At 41.9% G+C, this 16,001-nt stretch overlaps 1 protein-coding gene across 3 annotated transcripts; it reads right to left on the reverse strand.

Annotated features, from left to right (window-relative positions):
- Positions 1–5,679: 5,679 nt before the first annotated feature.
- On the reverse strand, positions 5,680–14,621 carry LOC120812327 (electron transfer flavoprotein subunit alpha, mitochondrial-like). 3 transcript variants are annotated; one of them, XM_078097933.1, is made up of 13 exons: positions 14,458–14,621; positions 13,358–13,507; positions 13,114–13,195; positions 12,816–12,898; positions 12,259–12,358; positions 11,937–12,047; positions 11,635–11,736; positions 11,419–11,487; positions 11,243–11,325; positions 10,385–10,450; positions 9,911–9,991; positions 8,954–9,081; positions 5,680–7,576 (listed from the first exon to the last, which is right to left on the reverse strand). In XM_078097933.1, the coding sequence occupies exons 1-12, from the start codon at positions 14,494–14,496 to the stop codon at positions 9,046–9,048; spliced, it is 1,002 nt and encodes a 333-aa protein (XP_077954059.1). In that variant the 5' UTR covers positions 14,497–14,621; the 3' UTR covers positions 5,680–7,576; positions 8,954–9,045. The 3 variants fall into 3 exon arrangements, with proteins under 3 accessions (XP_077954059.1, XP_077954060.1, XP_077954058.1); XM_078097934.1 differs by having other exon boundaries at positions 8,945–9,081; XM_078097932.1 differs by lacking the exons at positions 5,680–7,576; positions 8,954–9,081 and adding an exon at positions 9,378–9,590.
- Positions 14,622–16,001: the final 1,380 nt, after the last annotated feature.

The raw sequence follows: 16,001 nt of genomic DNA on the forward strand, positions 1-16,001 counted from the left end.
AACATGGTTTTCCAATGGAAATTGTTTTCAAATCCTCCTTAAACTTCTTCAACTTTCAGACTTTTCAGCTCCGCCAATCTTTCAGCTACAGACACCGTTTAAACTTTCAAATGTTGACACAAGTCTCAACTATTTTATGAAAAAAACTGCTTCTTGATATCTTTTGTACTTTTTTCATAATCACTGATTATGTTTCACTAGTTCTTCGCTCCGTTTCTGACTTTTACATGAGTGTGTATTGCGTCTGCTAGAGTGGGGACCTCGAGGGCTAGAGTGTGGGGCATCGCAGGAATCTGGTTTAAAAAATATGGAACTTCTGTCCTTGCAGCCAAAGTATACACTCTAGAGGCTTCATTTCTTCAGATTAATGAGGGCATGGTTGTGCTGATTGGATTAATGCGTTCATGGAATCCCAGAGTTCTTTAGTTTTGGCTTAAGGAGTGTTAGAGTGACACAACCACTGCCAAAAGCCCCATAGGCTCTAATACAAATCTGCCGACATATTTCTCAAAAAATCCAGAAGGTACACGTTTTGTAAACTTCGTCAGGAGCCGTATTTTTTACCGGACAGACATAAATAACACCTCCCTGCGTTCGGTAGAGTCTTGGGTCTCGCACAAACAGCGTATTTTTTAGATAGCTGTTATAGTTTTGCGCTGGTTGTCATTTGTTTGAGGTGTGGTTTCTTGGTAAAATCCGTTTACTCTGTGATTAGCCCGCGAAAACAGCAGCTGCGCCGTCTCCATGACGACCACACAGGCTCGTGCCGGCACTCACTCTCCCTCCCCTACGGAGTCTGACAGACACATAGACCTACGTGGGGAGAACATGGCGCTAGCAAACGCGGCGCTAGCTAGTAGTGAGTCGGCTCTTTGACGTGAACGCCTGGAGCCGGCTCCTGATTGGGGAGCCGCTTTATTTTTGTTTTTGTTTTCTCTCTCTCCCTCTCTCTCTCTCTCTCTCTCTCTCTCTCTCTCTCTCAAGCCGCATTTTATCGGTCAATATGTGTGGTGGCGTCTCTGTGCCGCGCTGAGCACAGGGGGGAGGGGCGGGACTTACACACACAGCAGCACAGCACACAGCAAGCACACAAACAGGGAGGCGAGTCACAAGAGAGAAAGAGAGCAACGGAAATGTAAAAAAAGAGAGTTAAGAAAATGAGTGTCAACAGGAAACCCAGCAAAATCTGGACACATTTCAATTACATTGACCTAAGGCAGAATGTAGAGTCTGCAAGACTAAAATCTCCGCACCCCACCCCAATCGAGCTGGCTCCACAAACAACCTGCACAGGCACATGAGAACTGTCCATGCTTTAGTGCAATTGGAAGACAAAATACAAGAAAGTGAACCTGATAGTAATGAAGGTGCCAGTGTATCTACTGCAACTGTTGCTGCAACTGCAGTGTCTACAGCAGCGGTTCCCAAACTCAAGAATGCCGCGGCCCACTTTGAAATCTGAAAATCTTTCGCGGCCCACCCAAACCTTTAAACACAACTCTGATCAAATGATTAAATGACCTTAAGAATTTAACCAAAATCAAACATCCGCGAGCAAAAGTCCGTCTCCGCGAGGTATTTGCTCGCTTGCGAAACGTGAACTTTGTTGCTCGCGAGGAGAATCTCTGCTCGCGCTTGAAGGAGTTTTCTACGCGCTCGCTGTTGTTCTTTTTGACAGTAAGGTGGAGACGGTGCTTCCAGGGTCCGGTCGATGCCGCGAGGTGCGTCCGCTCCCGCCGCCCCCCTCGCCATCCACGCCTTAAATCTTCGGCTGCTTTTAGAATAACTTATTTTCCCCGTTAAGATGGTTCAGCTACTGTAGAGAAAAGGGCACCGTCTCTCGCTCTTTAATCTCATGAAGTGCTCGGCGAGAACGACAGCTTTGTTTCTCCGGCGCCTTGAAACAAGCTCCAAATCTCACGCGCTTGAGCGCCGCTCAGCATCTCGCCGTCGTAGACTAGCTTTGGCATGTTTGGCAGAGCGCCTTGAGCGCCGTGTACAACCAGTATGGATCAACCGATTAACCAATTGATCCATATGGCGCTCCGGATTATAAAGCACTGTCGTTTTTTGAGGAAATTAAAGCCTTTTAAGTGCGCCTTGGAGTGCGGAAAATGCGGTATATTTACTTTAATACTGCAAGATTAAAAACAACTATAACTAATACTACTACTAATATTACTACAAACAACTTTAAACCTCTTTTTATTCGTCTCAGCTTTTGTTATTTCTGTACTTTTTAAAATTCATTTAAGCTCCTGCAACTTCTGTTTTGTTTTGCAATATTTCACATTTATTTCAGCTGTTTTCATTTCTGCTTTTTCAGCAAATCTATTGAAATTCCTTTCAGCTTCTCCCATTTCTGTATTTTCAGCAATTTCAAATGAATTTCAGCTTTTCTAATATCTGTAATTTCAGCAAATGTATTCAAATTCCCTTCAACTTTCTGTAATTTCAGCTATTTTTAAAAATTCATTTCAGCTTTCAGCTTTTTGCATTCCAACGCATTTTCAGCAGTAAATGCATTTTCTAGTATTGCTAATATTATTCCTGAATGCTATTTATGCTGATTCTGATGCTAGATTTCAGTTCAGTTTCACTTCTTCAAGCTTTTGGCTTCTTTTGTGTTGTATTTTAGCTCTCAGCTTTGTTAAATGCTGCAGTTCATCTTCCACACTGCCAATTTTGAAATTCAAATATTATGTTTTTCTGCTGTGCTGGTCTTGACTTTTCGGCATTGACACTTTTTCAGCAAAGCCATTGGAAATTTCAATATTTTCAAAAATGTAACTTAATTTCATCTTTGAGCTTGCTGGTACTTTCATGAGCATTTTTTAAATTAATTTCAGGTTTTCAACTTGCTGGTACATTTTCAGATTTCTGTATTTTCAGCAATTTTTAAAGTTCATTTTCAGCTTTTCTTATGCCTCTATTAACAGCAATGTTTTAATATTCATTTCTGTATTTTCTTCGCAATATTTCACATTTATTTCAGCTGTTTTCATTTCTGCTTTTTCAGCAAATCTATTGAAATTCCTTTCAGCTTCTCCCATTTCTGTATTTTCAGCAATTTCAAATTAATTTCAGCTATTCTAATATCTGTAATTTCAGCAAATGTATTCAAATTCCCTTCAAATTTCTGTAATTTCAGCTATTTTTTAAAATTCATTTCAGTTTTTGCATTCCAACGCATTTTCAGCAGGAAATGCATTTTCTAGTTATTCTATTTCTTCCGTGGCACCTTTCAACTCCTTCACACTTTCAGCTATTAAAACCGTTCAAATACTAAAATGTTCTTTCCGGCTTCCGGGCTATGACTTTTCAGCTTTCTACCTCTTAAGCTTGAATTCATATAAATCAATAATCATTAATATTTTAACATGGTTTTCAAATGGAGTTTGTTTTCCAAATCCTCTTAAACTTCTTCAACTTTCAGATTTTTCAGCTTCGCAAATCTTTCAGCTACAAAAAACCATTTAAACTTTCAAATGTTGACAAAAGTCTCAACTATTTTAGGAAAAAAACTGCTTGTTGATATCTATTCTACTTTTTTAATAATCACTGATTATGTTTCACTAGTTCTTCGCTCCGTTGCATTTCTTAGAGTGAGACCTGGAGATGCTAGAGTGTGGGGCAGCGTCAGAATCTGGTTAAAAAAATATCTTTCTTCCTCCTCTCTTTCTCCTCCACTCTTTCCATTCTTCCCCCTCTCCCTTCCTCACTATTCCACCCTTCCCCCTCCTCCTTTTTCCATTCCTCCCCTCTTTCTTTCACCCCCTGTCTTTCCATTCCTCCCTCTCTTCCCCCTCCCTTCCCCAGACTCTTTCTTTCTCCCCTTCTTTCTCTTTCTTCCTCATCTTTCTTTCTTCTCTTCTCCTCCCATTCTTCCCCCTCTCCTTTTCTCACCATTCCACCCTTCCTCACCCTCTCTTTCCATTCCTCCCCCTCCCTTCCCCTATCTTTCTTTCTCCCTTCCTCCTCCTCTCTCTCGTTCTGCTCCTCTTTTCTATTCCTCCCCTCTTTCTTCCTCCTCCGCTTTCTTTCTCCCCCTCTCTCCCTTCCTTCCTCCCTCTTTCCCCCCTCTCCCTTCCTTACCCTCTTTTTTATCCTCTTTTCATTCCTGCCCTCTTTCTTCCTCCCTCCTCCTCTCTTTTGTTCTCCTCTTTCCATTCTTCCCCTCTTTCTTCCTCCTCCTACTTCTTTCGTCTTCTCTCCTGCCATCCCCCCTCTCCTTTTCTCACTATTCCACCCTTCCTCACCCTCTCTTTCTCAGCTCCTCCCTGCCTTGGAGTGCGGCAAATGCGGTATATTTACTTTAATACTACAAGAGGGCGCCCCGTTTGTTGAACAACAACAGGCGGACAAGAGCAGCCGTTTCGAGCGAGAGCCTTATTGTTTTATTAATCTGTCCGTTTAAATTGTTTGTGCTTCATCAATTAATGTTTCACATAACTAATGTGCCGCATCATGAATATTTTTATATTCATTTCAAACTTTTAAAAATTGAAAATTAAAAAACTTTTATTTATTTATTGTAAATGACCTCTCGCGGCCCACACTTTGAGAATCGCTGCATCAGAGAATACATTTAGGGGTCTTGTGGGTATCAAGCACTGTGCATTTCCTACTCCACAAATTGATAATGATGTTTTAATATTGTTTGAGAGTTGATGAGCAACTTTGACTTCATACGTGTGACTGCAATTGTATCTGACAGGAAGCAGCACGTGAAGCTGGGTAAACATGTCTCAGCCTCTCGGACCATCAGCACCGGTTCCCCCCAAGGCTGCGTTCTCTCCCCTCTGCTCTTCTCCCTGTACACCAACAGCTGCACCTCCAGTCACCAGTCCGTCAATCTCCTGAAGTTTGCGGATGACACCACCCTCATTGGACTGATCTCTGGTGGGGACGAGTCCGCCTACAGGTGGGAGTCTGACCATCTGGTGTCGTGGTGCAGTCAGAACAACCTGGAGCTTAACGCTCTAAAGACAGTGGAGATGGTTGTGGATTTCCGGCGGAACAGAGCCCCACCCTCCCCCATCACCCTGTGTGACTCCCCCGTCACTATTGTGGATTCCTTCCGTTTCCTGGGCTCCATCATCACCCAGGACCTCAAGTGGGAGCTGAACATCAGCTCCATCACCAAGAAGGCTCAGCAGAGGTTGTTCTTCCTGAGGCAGCTGAAGAAACTCAACCTGCCAAAGACGATGATGGTCCACTTCTACACGGCCATCATCGAGTCCATCCTCTGCTCCTCCATCACCGTCTGGTACGCTGCAGCTACAGCCAAAGACACGGGCAGGCTTCAGCGTGTCATCCGCTCTGCAGAGAGGGTGATCGGCTGCAATCTGCCGTCCCTGGAGGACTTGTTCGCTTCCAGGTCTCTGAAGTCTCTCGCGGCCGACCCCTCTCACCCCGGACAAAACCTGTTTGTGCCCCTTCCATCTGGCAGGAGGCTGAGGTCCATCAGGACTAAGACCTCCCGCCACACGAACAGTTTCTCCCCGTCGGCAGTCGGGCTCATCAACAGAGCCCGGTCCTCCACTAACTGACTATAACACTCCACCGGTCACTCCCCCTCATACTGCACATGCCACTTTAACTGTCATTCATCACTTTGTCACTTGTCACTTTGTCTCTTGTCTGTTACTTGTTCGTTAGTGCACTTTATGCTTAATATTTTTCTTTTTAACTTTTTAATATTTACATTTTTTTAACTTTATTCCCTTGTTTTATACTAACCCATAGCCTTATTCTACTAACCCATTGCATTAGCATTTCATTCCACTTTATTTTATTACTTGTGCACTGTTGTCTTGTCTCTCTACTGTCGCGCACTAACCGCCAAGACAAATTCCTTGTATGTTTGACATATTTTGGCTAATAAATGTTTCCTGATTCCTGATCCTGATTCCTGATCTACTAAATTGGAAAATAGTAAACGAGGTATAAGTGAGTAGAATATGAGTTTTTCTGTGTTTTTATAAGATTCATCTTTTTTTCATTCCAGTTTGAGATCCGGCAGCTGAGAGCCCACCTGGCCCAGCAGGACCTGGATCTGGTAGCGGAGCGGGAAGCAGCCATGCAAATCCACCACATGTGGGGCAAACAGAGCAGTTTCCAGGAGGTGGACGGGTTGGCCTCCGGGACCTCCGACCACCACGGCCCAGTCAATGCAAGAAAGCCCGGGGGGGCTGCAGGTAATCATATGAAACCCCCAACGTCATTGCATCAGTGAGCTCTCTCTATCATCGGGGAGAATCTAAGCTTTAGTACATCATGTCCACTATTGTTGAATAAGACACGCTCCTCGGTCTCTTCAGCTTTCCAAGATCAGGCAGCGATTATTATTTAAATGAACTAAAACAAAAATATGAATTAACTGCATCTCTAAAATTAGGTTGCAAGACGTCCCCCCTCTTTGGCAATTTTAAGAAGTAGACAAACATGTATTCAATTGTTTAATACAACATTCTGAATAGTTGTACAGTCAGAACCTTTCTAAGATAAGAGAATTTGTCATTAATTATAATCTCTCACATGAAGACATTCTATATGTATATCATGATATATGATATATATATATATATATGATATATCTATGATGTATATCACCAGTGTTATATTATTATTGATTATGTTTACAAATCAACCCCCACTTATGGAGGGTTGATTGGGGGGAGATATAATTAACAACTAAAGTATATTGTGTAAAATAATGCATGAAGTAAATACACTAAAGGAAGTATTGTTTCCCCTTTTTCTCTTGTGTATCTTGTCAAACATTGGACTCGCCTCTGAGACAAATAACGGCGCATGTCCCCTTCTTTAACTCCTCTTCAGTTCACCACGGTCAGGATGACATGAACAAATACATCAGCCAGTACTACAGTGAGCCGAGCAGCGGTGAGCATGGACGCCGTCCCCCTTTCCCACGGCGCGCTTCCATAGTCTCACAGCACTGTGCTTTGCTCTTGTAGACATGGGGATCTGAGACCCCGCGCAAGTCCTCATCACCACAGCGGCCATAGACGTGCACCTGCCCAACAACTCCAGCCAGCTTCCCTCCTCTCTGGTGAGCGCGGACGCAGTGTCGTGCGGTCGCCTGTGGCGCACCGGCAGCTCCGCCAGCGAGGCGTCCGCCGCGCCGGCGTCCCGCAGCAGCTTCAGCGTCCGGCAGCACAGCATCAGCAGCCACACGCTGGGCTCACCACGGAAGGCAGCTCTACGGTGCGCGAGGCCTCCACCTCCACGGACTACAGCGACCAGCAGTGCTACCCGCTGCCGTACAGCAGCACGCTGGCGCTGGGCAGCGCTCAGGCCCAGCGGGGGGGCCCCTGCGCTGTGATGCAGGAGCTGCTGTCGAGCCCGGCGGGTTCGGCCAAGGCCAGCCCCGAGCACCGGGTGAACATCTTTAACAAGAGGAACCAGGAGAGCAGGGTCGGGCTGCACTCCAAGCCGCTCATCCACCTGCAGGGCGAAGAGCCCTCCTGGAGGAGAAGTACAGGATGATGGAGCCGGTCGACGTCCCGGTCAACCGGCTGGCAGAGACGTAGAAGACGTGGACGTCCCAGGACTGTTGTCGGGAACCGCCGGCACATAAACGCGAGAGGATGAGCACAAACGCAGACTTGAGAAAGCTAATTTGTTATCAGGAATTGACACTTTTTCTGAAACATTTTACCAAAAGAAACTAAACTCACAATAACGGTCCTTCTCGATGGGACTGCTGCAGGGTACATTGGATCAGTCGCAACTTATTTCCAATCTTTCTCTTTCTATATAAGCAATGTTACATTTTGTATCTGTAGAGTGTGGCAGACTTTTTATCGAGGTGTAATTACTGGAATGGTTTAAGATTTTTGCTAAACTTACTAAATGATGTCCCACGCATACTGAATTTATTGGAGTGGGTTTAACTAAAATGTTAAAGTAAATGAACATTCAAGATTTTGATCTAATACATATTTTTCCTAGTATAGTGCGAACTTTGAGAGGTGTAAAGAGCAACATACAACCAACCAGGTTAGAGACCAGTCAGGCCTTCACAGAGATGCCTGAAAATGAAATACAAATTCCCACATGGCTAAAGAAATAACACCGCCACCAGGTACGTATAAATGTACTTGAATTAGAGAAACTGGCATTCCATTAGATCTTCCATTTCCAGTCAGAATATGTAGACCAGCGGTTCCCAAACTCAAGAATGCCACGGCCCAATTTGAAATCCGAAAATCTTTCGCGGCCCACCCAAACCTTTAATCACAACTCTGATCAAAACATAATGATTAAATGACCTTAAGAATTTAACCAAAATCAAACATCCGCGAGCAAAAGTCCGTCTCCGCGAGGTATTTGCTCGCTTGCGAAAAGTGAACTTCGTTGCTCGCGAGGAGAATCTCTGCTCGCGCTCGAAGGGGTTTTCTACGCGCTCGCTGTTTTTCTTTCTGACAGTAAGGTGGAGACGGTGCTTTCAGGGTACGATCGATGCTGCGAGGTGCGTCCGCTCCCGCCGCCCCCCTCGCCATCCACGCCTTAAATCTTCGGCTGCTTTTAGAATAACTTATTTTCCCCGTTAAGATGTTTCATCTACTGTAGAGAAAAGGGAACCGTCTCTCGCTCTTTAATCTCATTATGTGTTCGGCGAGAACGACAGCTTTGTTTCTCCGACGTGCCCTGAAAGCAGCTCCATATCTCACGCGCTTGAGCGCCGCTCAGCATCTCGCCGTCGTAGACGAGCTTTGGCATGTTTGGCAGAGCGCCTTGAGCGCCGTGTACAACCAGTATGGATCAACAATCTGTTTGTTTAAATTGTTTGTGCTTCATCAATTAATGTTTCACATAACTAATGTGCCGCATCATACATGTTTTTATATTAATTTTTTCAAAATTGAAAATTAAAAACTTTTCATTTATTTATTGTAAATGACCTCTCGCGGCCCACCTGCAGTACCTTCGCGGCCCACACTTTGGTAATCGCTGATGTAGGGGATTAGTGCTTCATGTATTTGTTGAGGCAGCGACTGAGGGACCCGGTGGTCTCTATCACTTGTCCAGTGCTTTGGTCATCTCGGGAACCGCCTGAGAACACAGTACGGAGACTTTAGAATACAATATTTAACATTTACATTTCATACCATCACGCATGCTGGTTTGTTTAAATGAGAATGTTGACTGAACAAGATTTTAAAAGGAGAGGCATCAAGGCCATAAACACACTGGTAATGCCAGTGTGTGTAGTTTTGAAGAAGATATATTATAAGTCATTCAGATGGCAATCCTTGGGGGCCCAGCCACTTTAGAACTGAATTATCAGTCACAACCCAAATTTGTCGCGAGGTATCAATTGTCCTTTCTGGGGTAAAGTAGAAAGCCCATCCATTTAATCAGCTATCCGAGGACTCATCACATGTAAGGTGATCTCACCCTGCAGGTCACAACTCTATTGCCACTAGCTATTATTACTAATTTTTTAGGACACCTGGGCTGCTCAGAAGGAGCTAAATAAAACATGTGAAACTATGATCTACTAGCCTGGACTGGAGTGTGAGTTGTGCCAACAGTCCTGGCTCGCTCTCCTCAAGTACCAGCTGGAAACAAGAAAGCAACTAAGCGTGTAAGAATCCTGGAAAGTAGAAGCTCAATACAAGAGTGAAGCCACTTTCGAGTGACCCGTAAATCACTTTTTATATGTTTTGATGTGTTATTGTGTTTCTTTCTTCGCGGCAAGCTCAGCCACAACTGTCCTTTGATTAATTTAAGAACTTAAAAATTCAACAGGCATCTTGCAAAATGTATCAGTGAGAGAGCAGATGTTAGACTCTGACTCAACCCCAAAGTCCAGCAGATGGTGAACGATGGTTGTTTCCTAATTTACGGCCGTGGTGACATAACATTACCAACCACCTACCTTAAACAGATCAGCGACCAGGCCGTAGTCAGCCACCTGGAAAATCGGAGCCTCCGGGTCCTTGTTGATAGCAACGATAACCTGAATAGAAAAATAGAAAATGTGGAGCCCCAATGAACAAACCGTAAAAGACGATTGACTGCCAGTGTCTTTTGCTTAAAACTATGATCATTCAATCAACAGAAAAACAATTATGCTTAAATGCAAAATATCAAAAAAAATGGTACAATTTAGGACACTGATACTTAGTTGTTAATTGCAAACAAACACAGAAGTATCCAAACATGATATCAAAGGGTTTGTCAACCAGAGTTATGTTTGTAGTTTCTCCTTCTCTTTGAGCAAAGCAACTGCCATTTTTACAAATTCTGCCATATGTCTGACTAAACTCTAAGCTACGGCTGCCATGAAACAGAGTGGAAAATTGTATTCCAGAAAGAGGAGGGCCTGTTAAGGTTTCTGCACTGACTTTACCTTGCTATCTTTCATTCCAGCCAGGTGCTGAATAGCTCCAGAGATGCCAACAGCAATGTACAGCTCCTGAGGGCACGAACAGAAGACCACCGGACAAAGTGTTACTCAACTGTCAATGTAGAATCTCAGGCCTTCCAAGGGCGTGTACCTACGAGCAGACCGCTGACTTGTCTTTTTTTTAACAAAATAAAACTCTGAAAAAAGATTTGCATGTCTGTGGAAAGTCAATAAATTCATATCTGAATCATCACTTCACTAGTGAAGATGGTAAGTGACCAGCATTTTAGAACTACACCCATTCTGATGTTTCCACTACATTTTGAAACGATAAATAGAAAATAAATCAGCAGACAAGAATATTTTACATGTATACATACTAAATATTACATAATATACATATTACATAGTACACAACATAATAAAAATATATCTCATATTTAAATCAACTTAGCCAAATTCAACAAGCTAGTCATAACATTTGGAAAATCTAATTTGGACCATCAGTCCTCGCCGGATGCGATGCCCAGACATAAAGTGCACTCGGCTTTAATGGAACAGCTAAATCATTTAGGCTCCAAATGTGCCATCGAGTACATTTTACCGAGGCTAATGTGTGGATAATTACAGCTGAGGTAACCCGGCCGAATCCCATAATGGGAAGTTAACCTTTTTAGAAACGGCCGAGCAGCTAACCGTATCATACTGGATTGCAACCATTCGGTGTAATCGTAAACAGGTATTTGTCAAACGTGACAGACCTGTCCACTCTGATCCGAGTCAAAGTGTTTCCTGCCGTTAAACAATGCTTTAAAAAAAATATTTCATTAGTCATTCACTTCAGAAAAACAAATAACTTACAGGTGCTACTATCTTACCTGTCTGTCCAACCTGCATGTCATTGGGGACATAACCAGCATCCACTGCTGCTCTGGATGCACCAACTACAAAAATAATACATGCAATTTGAACTCTTCATGAGTATAAATACAAATTAAAAATAGATTAATGAAAAAGAAAATGAAATTCCATTTTACCTGCAGCATTCATCTTGTCTGCAAGGTCATAAAGCAGCTGGAAGTTTTCTCCACTCTTCAAGCCTCTTCCTACGAAGAGAAAACACCACTATACCACCTAGCAAAGGAGAACTGACAGAGCACACAAAATAATTCACAACAAAAGACAACAACACACACGAAAGGTAGCATTGTGTTGGCCACAAGTTGTAATTCAGAAGACGAAAGAGGTCTCACCTCCTGACACCACGACCTTAGCGCTGGTCAGATCTGGGCGGTCGCTCTTTGTCAGAATCTGTTCCAGCCACTCAGACACTCCAGCAGGAGAAGAAGAACCAACTACAGCCAAGTAATGAGGACCAAAAACAACAATGATGATCATTGCATTAAAATGAAGAAAAAATAACTTTTGTGGTTGTTTTTTGTTAAATGTATATTGATCTTTTTTGTTATGATGAAAAACAACAACAATAATACATCAAGTCATTTCTTTGCATACACGGTCTGAGCTTTTTGGATGAATCTGTAAGCTACCGTACCGTCTTCTGATGCAGCACTTCCTCCCTCGGTGGGAGCCGCCTCAAAGGACGTGCCTCTGACCGTGACGATCTTGACCGACTCGTTACATTTCACCGTGCTGAGAGCATTTCCTACACAATCAAAATATGATTAACTTGTCATATTTGAAAAGAAGAGATACATTTTTACTATAAACTTCCAAGTCAACATTCCGGTTGCAAAAAATCAGCTGTGTTTATCTGCACATCAAAGTTGTACTTTATCCAGGTACCATGATTCAAGACATCTTCTGACGTAAAGATTGGTTACTTTATCATAAGGGGAAGAAAAAAAAACGCTTACCAGCATAGATTGTTCTGACAAAAGTGTCCGGAGACTTTATCTCAATAATATCTGACACTGGAGATACATCCAACTTGGCAGCCACTCTGGGAAGCAGGTTCTGGGGGAATTAAAAATGCAAAGATTAACCTTAATTTAAAAACCAGGCCATGACTAAATTAATTAATTAATATTTTATTTATGTAAGGATACTATACTATGACTTTTTATGTGTTACAATGACTTTTTGATTTACTATAACTTTCTATACTTCACTATGAAATTGAGAAAAGTTTGTCATAGAGTATTGTATGTATAGTATGACATACTATACTGTGACTGGGGGTGTCGCAATAAAAAAAACTGACAATAATTCTGCTCAGCAAATTGAATATTGGTATCATGTTAATACCCAAATAAGATGCTAAATAATCTGCAATCTCTTAAATAGTTACAAAAGTCAAAATGCACTATAAAACAAGGTATTGCCAAGATTATGGCAACAATTATGTAGTGAAAACATAAGGTTGCAATTCCAACATCTGCAATTTGTGCAGGACTCCCTCTCCATTACTTACCTTTCCAAAGGCAGATGCACCAGCACAGATGTGAGTGAATTTGAATTGCTTTTGAGTTTCCAGGATAAGTGGAGTCAGCTCCTCTGAGGCAAACAATAAAAAAAATAAAAAGTCATGCATGGTTTTTGCTAAGCTAGTTCTAGACAACTTGAACACAGCACACATACAAACCTCCAATGCTTCCTTGAGCACTACATGAATCAGCTGTGAATATATGTAGGACTGTGCAAATATACAGTTCCTTGTTGCTGGTTAAGTTCTATTACAAAAGGCGTCAATTATCTTGAGTGTCACATACCTGGCAGGGAACCTTTGTAAGAATCATGTTGAGCAACCAGAACCTTATTCACGCCTTGTACTTTTCTGATTTGCTCTACAACCTGAGAAAACAAAAACAACGGAGGTTCTTCTATTAGACATATTGCTCCATTTACATTAAGAATGCATTGTATACATTCATACGGTGTTTTTATTTATCTATATTAGCCATATGCAGTACAAAATTGCCAAAATAACAGTTGAATCTAAAAAGTTCTGCCTACCTGTGCACAGTTTGTTCCAGCAACAAGACAGGACACATCTCCACCCAGCTTACTGGCAGCAGTGATGGCATTGAGTGTAATAGGGGTCAACTTTTCATTGTTGTGCTCTGCAACCACCAAGGTGCTTTGAAACCTTTGGAGGACACCAGTCTGTAGGAGAAAATGTCCACATTTCAGTATCAAATAGACTTATGGACCAGTAAAACCAACAATCTGGTGTTTTTTTAACCCTTGTGTCAGATTATGACAATTCTTATAACATTCAATGTTGTATAAATTGGCAGGAAGACCAGAGCTTGTCACGGTATCACTCACTGCCATCCTGTTTTTCTTAAATTAGTTTTTGCTAAATTGAAAATATAATCCAATAATAAATAAATGACTAAGAAATATATGTATTTCCCCGTCATTTTTTACACCTGATCAATGATGTGTGAGCAGTGCCTCTATTTGTTTGTATTGCAATATGTCCCAAGTGTGTACAGTGTTTTTTCTAGGATTTAGAGAGTTGGGTTGGTGCAAATCCTCATTGCTCGAGGGCAACAGCAGGCTACGACCTTTGGTCAGAGGGAAACAGCTTCATCTGGACAGCACTGGACCACGGCACTTTCTGAAGGTCGTTTCAATCCAGTCAAACAAACAACAGCAGATCTCACACGCTACGTTACTTGATGAGTTATTGGATCCTATGACGTCACTGCTACACGTCCCACGGGAGAAGCGGTTCGTCGGGGAATATTTTAGTATCATCCGCTGCGTCAATGAGTTTCGTAACTGCTGTTAACGTTGGTTGCATAAATGCTAGGCTAGCTGTGCTAACACCAGCAAGCTCGAACGAAAGACAAACGCAGACCTAACCATATTCTTGCAACATGACAATATGTATACAAGTGTTGGTCGACGTAATTCACAAAACGTAATCGCAGAGGAATTCATAAAACGACACCACGGCTAGCCAGAGGAGCACGCATCTAAGTTAACGTTAGCTAGCAAGCTAGCAGCTGCAGCTAAAACCAACAAACCACCGAGCTAACGTTACGCGAGGACGCATCAGTGCAACATCTGTCTGCGCTGTCGAGTTGTAACTGTCACGCTCTTACCAGCTGTTTCAGACTTGTTTTGTTGAAAGCTCTGTTCATCTTGGACCCTTCTGGCTGCGTGCTTCTCAGGTGCAGAAACAAATCTATGTCAAAGGTAACGTGACGTAGGCTTTGAGTTCTCGCGAGGTGGAAGGTGACGACTTCCGGTCACTCTCCGTTATCTCTCAAACAGCTGCAACGCTTCTTTTTTTAAACAACAGAGTTGACGTTTTATTATAACACATGGGCGCATTCACGATATGTAAGATTCGTAACATGGTCTATAGGATTAATATTTGGTTCGATTTCACCCTAAATAAGGTATTGATTTGTCGTCACTCGTCACTTTGTCTCTTGTCTGTTACTTGTTCGTTAGTGCACTTTATGCTTAATATTTTTCTTTTTAACTTTCTAATATTTAAAAATTTTAACTTTATTCCCTTGTTTTATACTAACCCATAGCCTAGCCTTATTGTACTAACCCATTGCATTAGCATTTCATTCCACTTTATTTTATTACTTGTGCACTGTTGTCTTGTCTGTCTACTGTCGCGCACTAACCGCCAAGACAAATTCCTTGTATGTTTGACATATTTTGGCAAATAAATGTTTCCTGATCCTGATTTCCTGATTCCTGACAATTATGCATCTTCAAAGGCGTACATACCACGTACACCGCGTACACCAACAATAATACATTTGATAAATCATGTTGAATAGTATAACCCTGAAATTAGTTGCAAATGCTTACAACAACAAAAATCCAATATGGGACAATATTTTTCTGTGTAGTAAGATACTATTTATTATATTGAAGTTGAACAGCTAGTATAGCTATTAAGTGTGTGTGATGGTAGAGGAACTGATCCGGCTCCTGCTCCTTACAGCCTTTCATTATTGTGGCCAGGGCTCTCCATTTAAAAAAGAAAAGAAAATATTTCCAGATCTCAAATAGTGTGGAGTTTATTGACCGCTGGGGGGATCTGTGCGAGATATTTTATCCAGTAGAGGGCTCTCTACAGTACCCGAGACTGTTGGTTATTCAATTTAAACAGCATTAAGTTAAATTCATAAAAATTCGTATTAACACAAAATACTTACTAGACAAACCAATCAGTAGGTAATAACAACCGTTGTTCACCAATGTCACCAATAAGAGTTATTATTATTATACCAGAAATAATAGTATAGTATAATTTTCATACTTCATGACTTAATTTTATGTAACAAAATCATGAACAGCAATACCAAACATTGTACATGTTCAACTCTGAATTTAGCTTGGAATCCAACAATATATTATTGTTTACATAAAAGAAACCAAAACACATAATCCCCCGTAATAAGAATATTGACACGGCTAAGCTTATGCTAAACAATTTTAGCCCATAGGTAAATATTATTGTATGGGAAAATAAATAACAACGGCAAAGCTGACTTAGAATAGCTTCCCAATTACTCTACATGTTAACAGAGAAATGGCTTTCGTTTAAGGAAATAGAGACAGCAGCGCTGTGGAACAAAAAAAACAATTAGGAAAAAAAATCCCAGAGCCAATCCAAAGT

This window comes from Gasterosteus aculeatus, chromosome Y, assembly GCF_964276395.1.
Source record: "Gasterosteus aculeatus chromosome Y, fGasAcu3.hap1.1, whole genome shotgun sequence".
Classification (NCBI taxonomy): Eukaryota; Metazoa; Chordata; class Actinopteri; order Perciformes; family Gasterosteidae; genus Gasterosteus; species Gasterosteus aculeatus.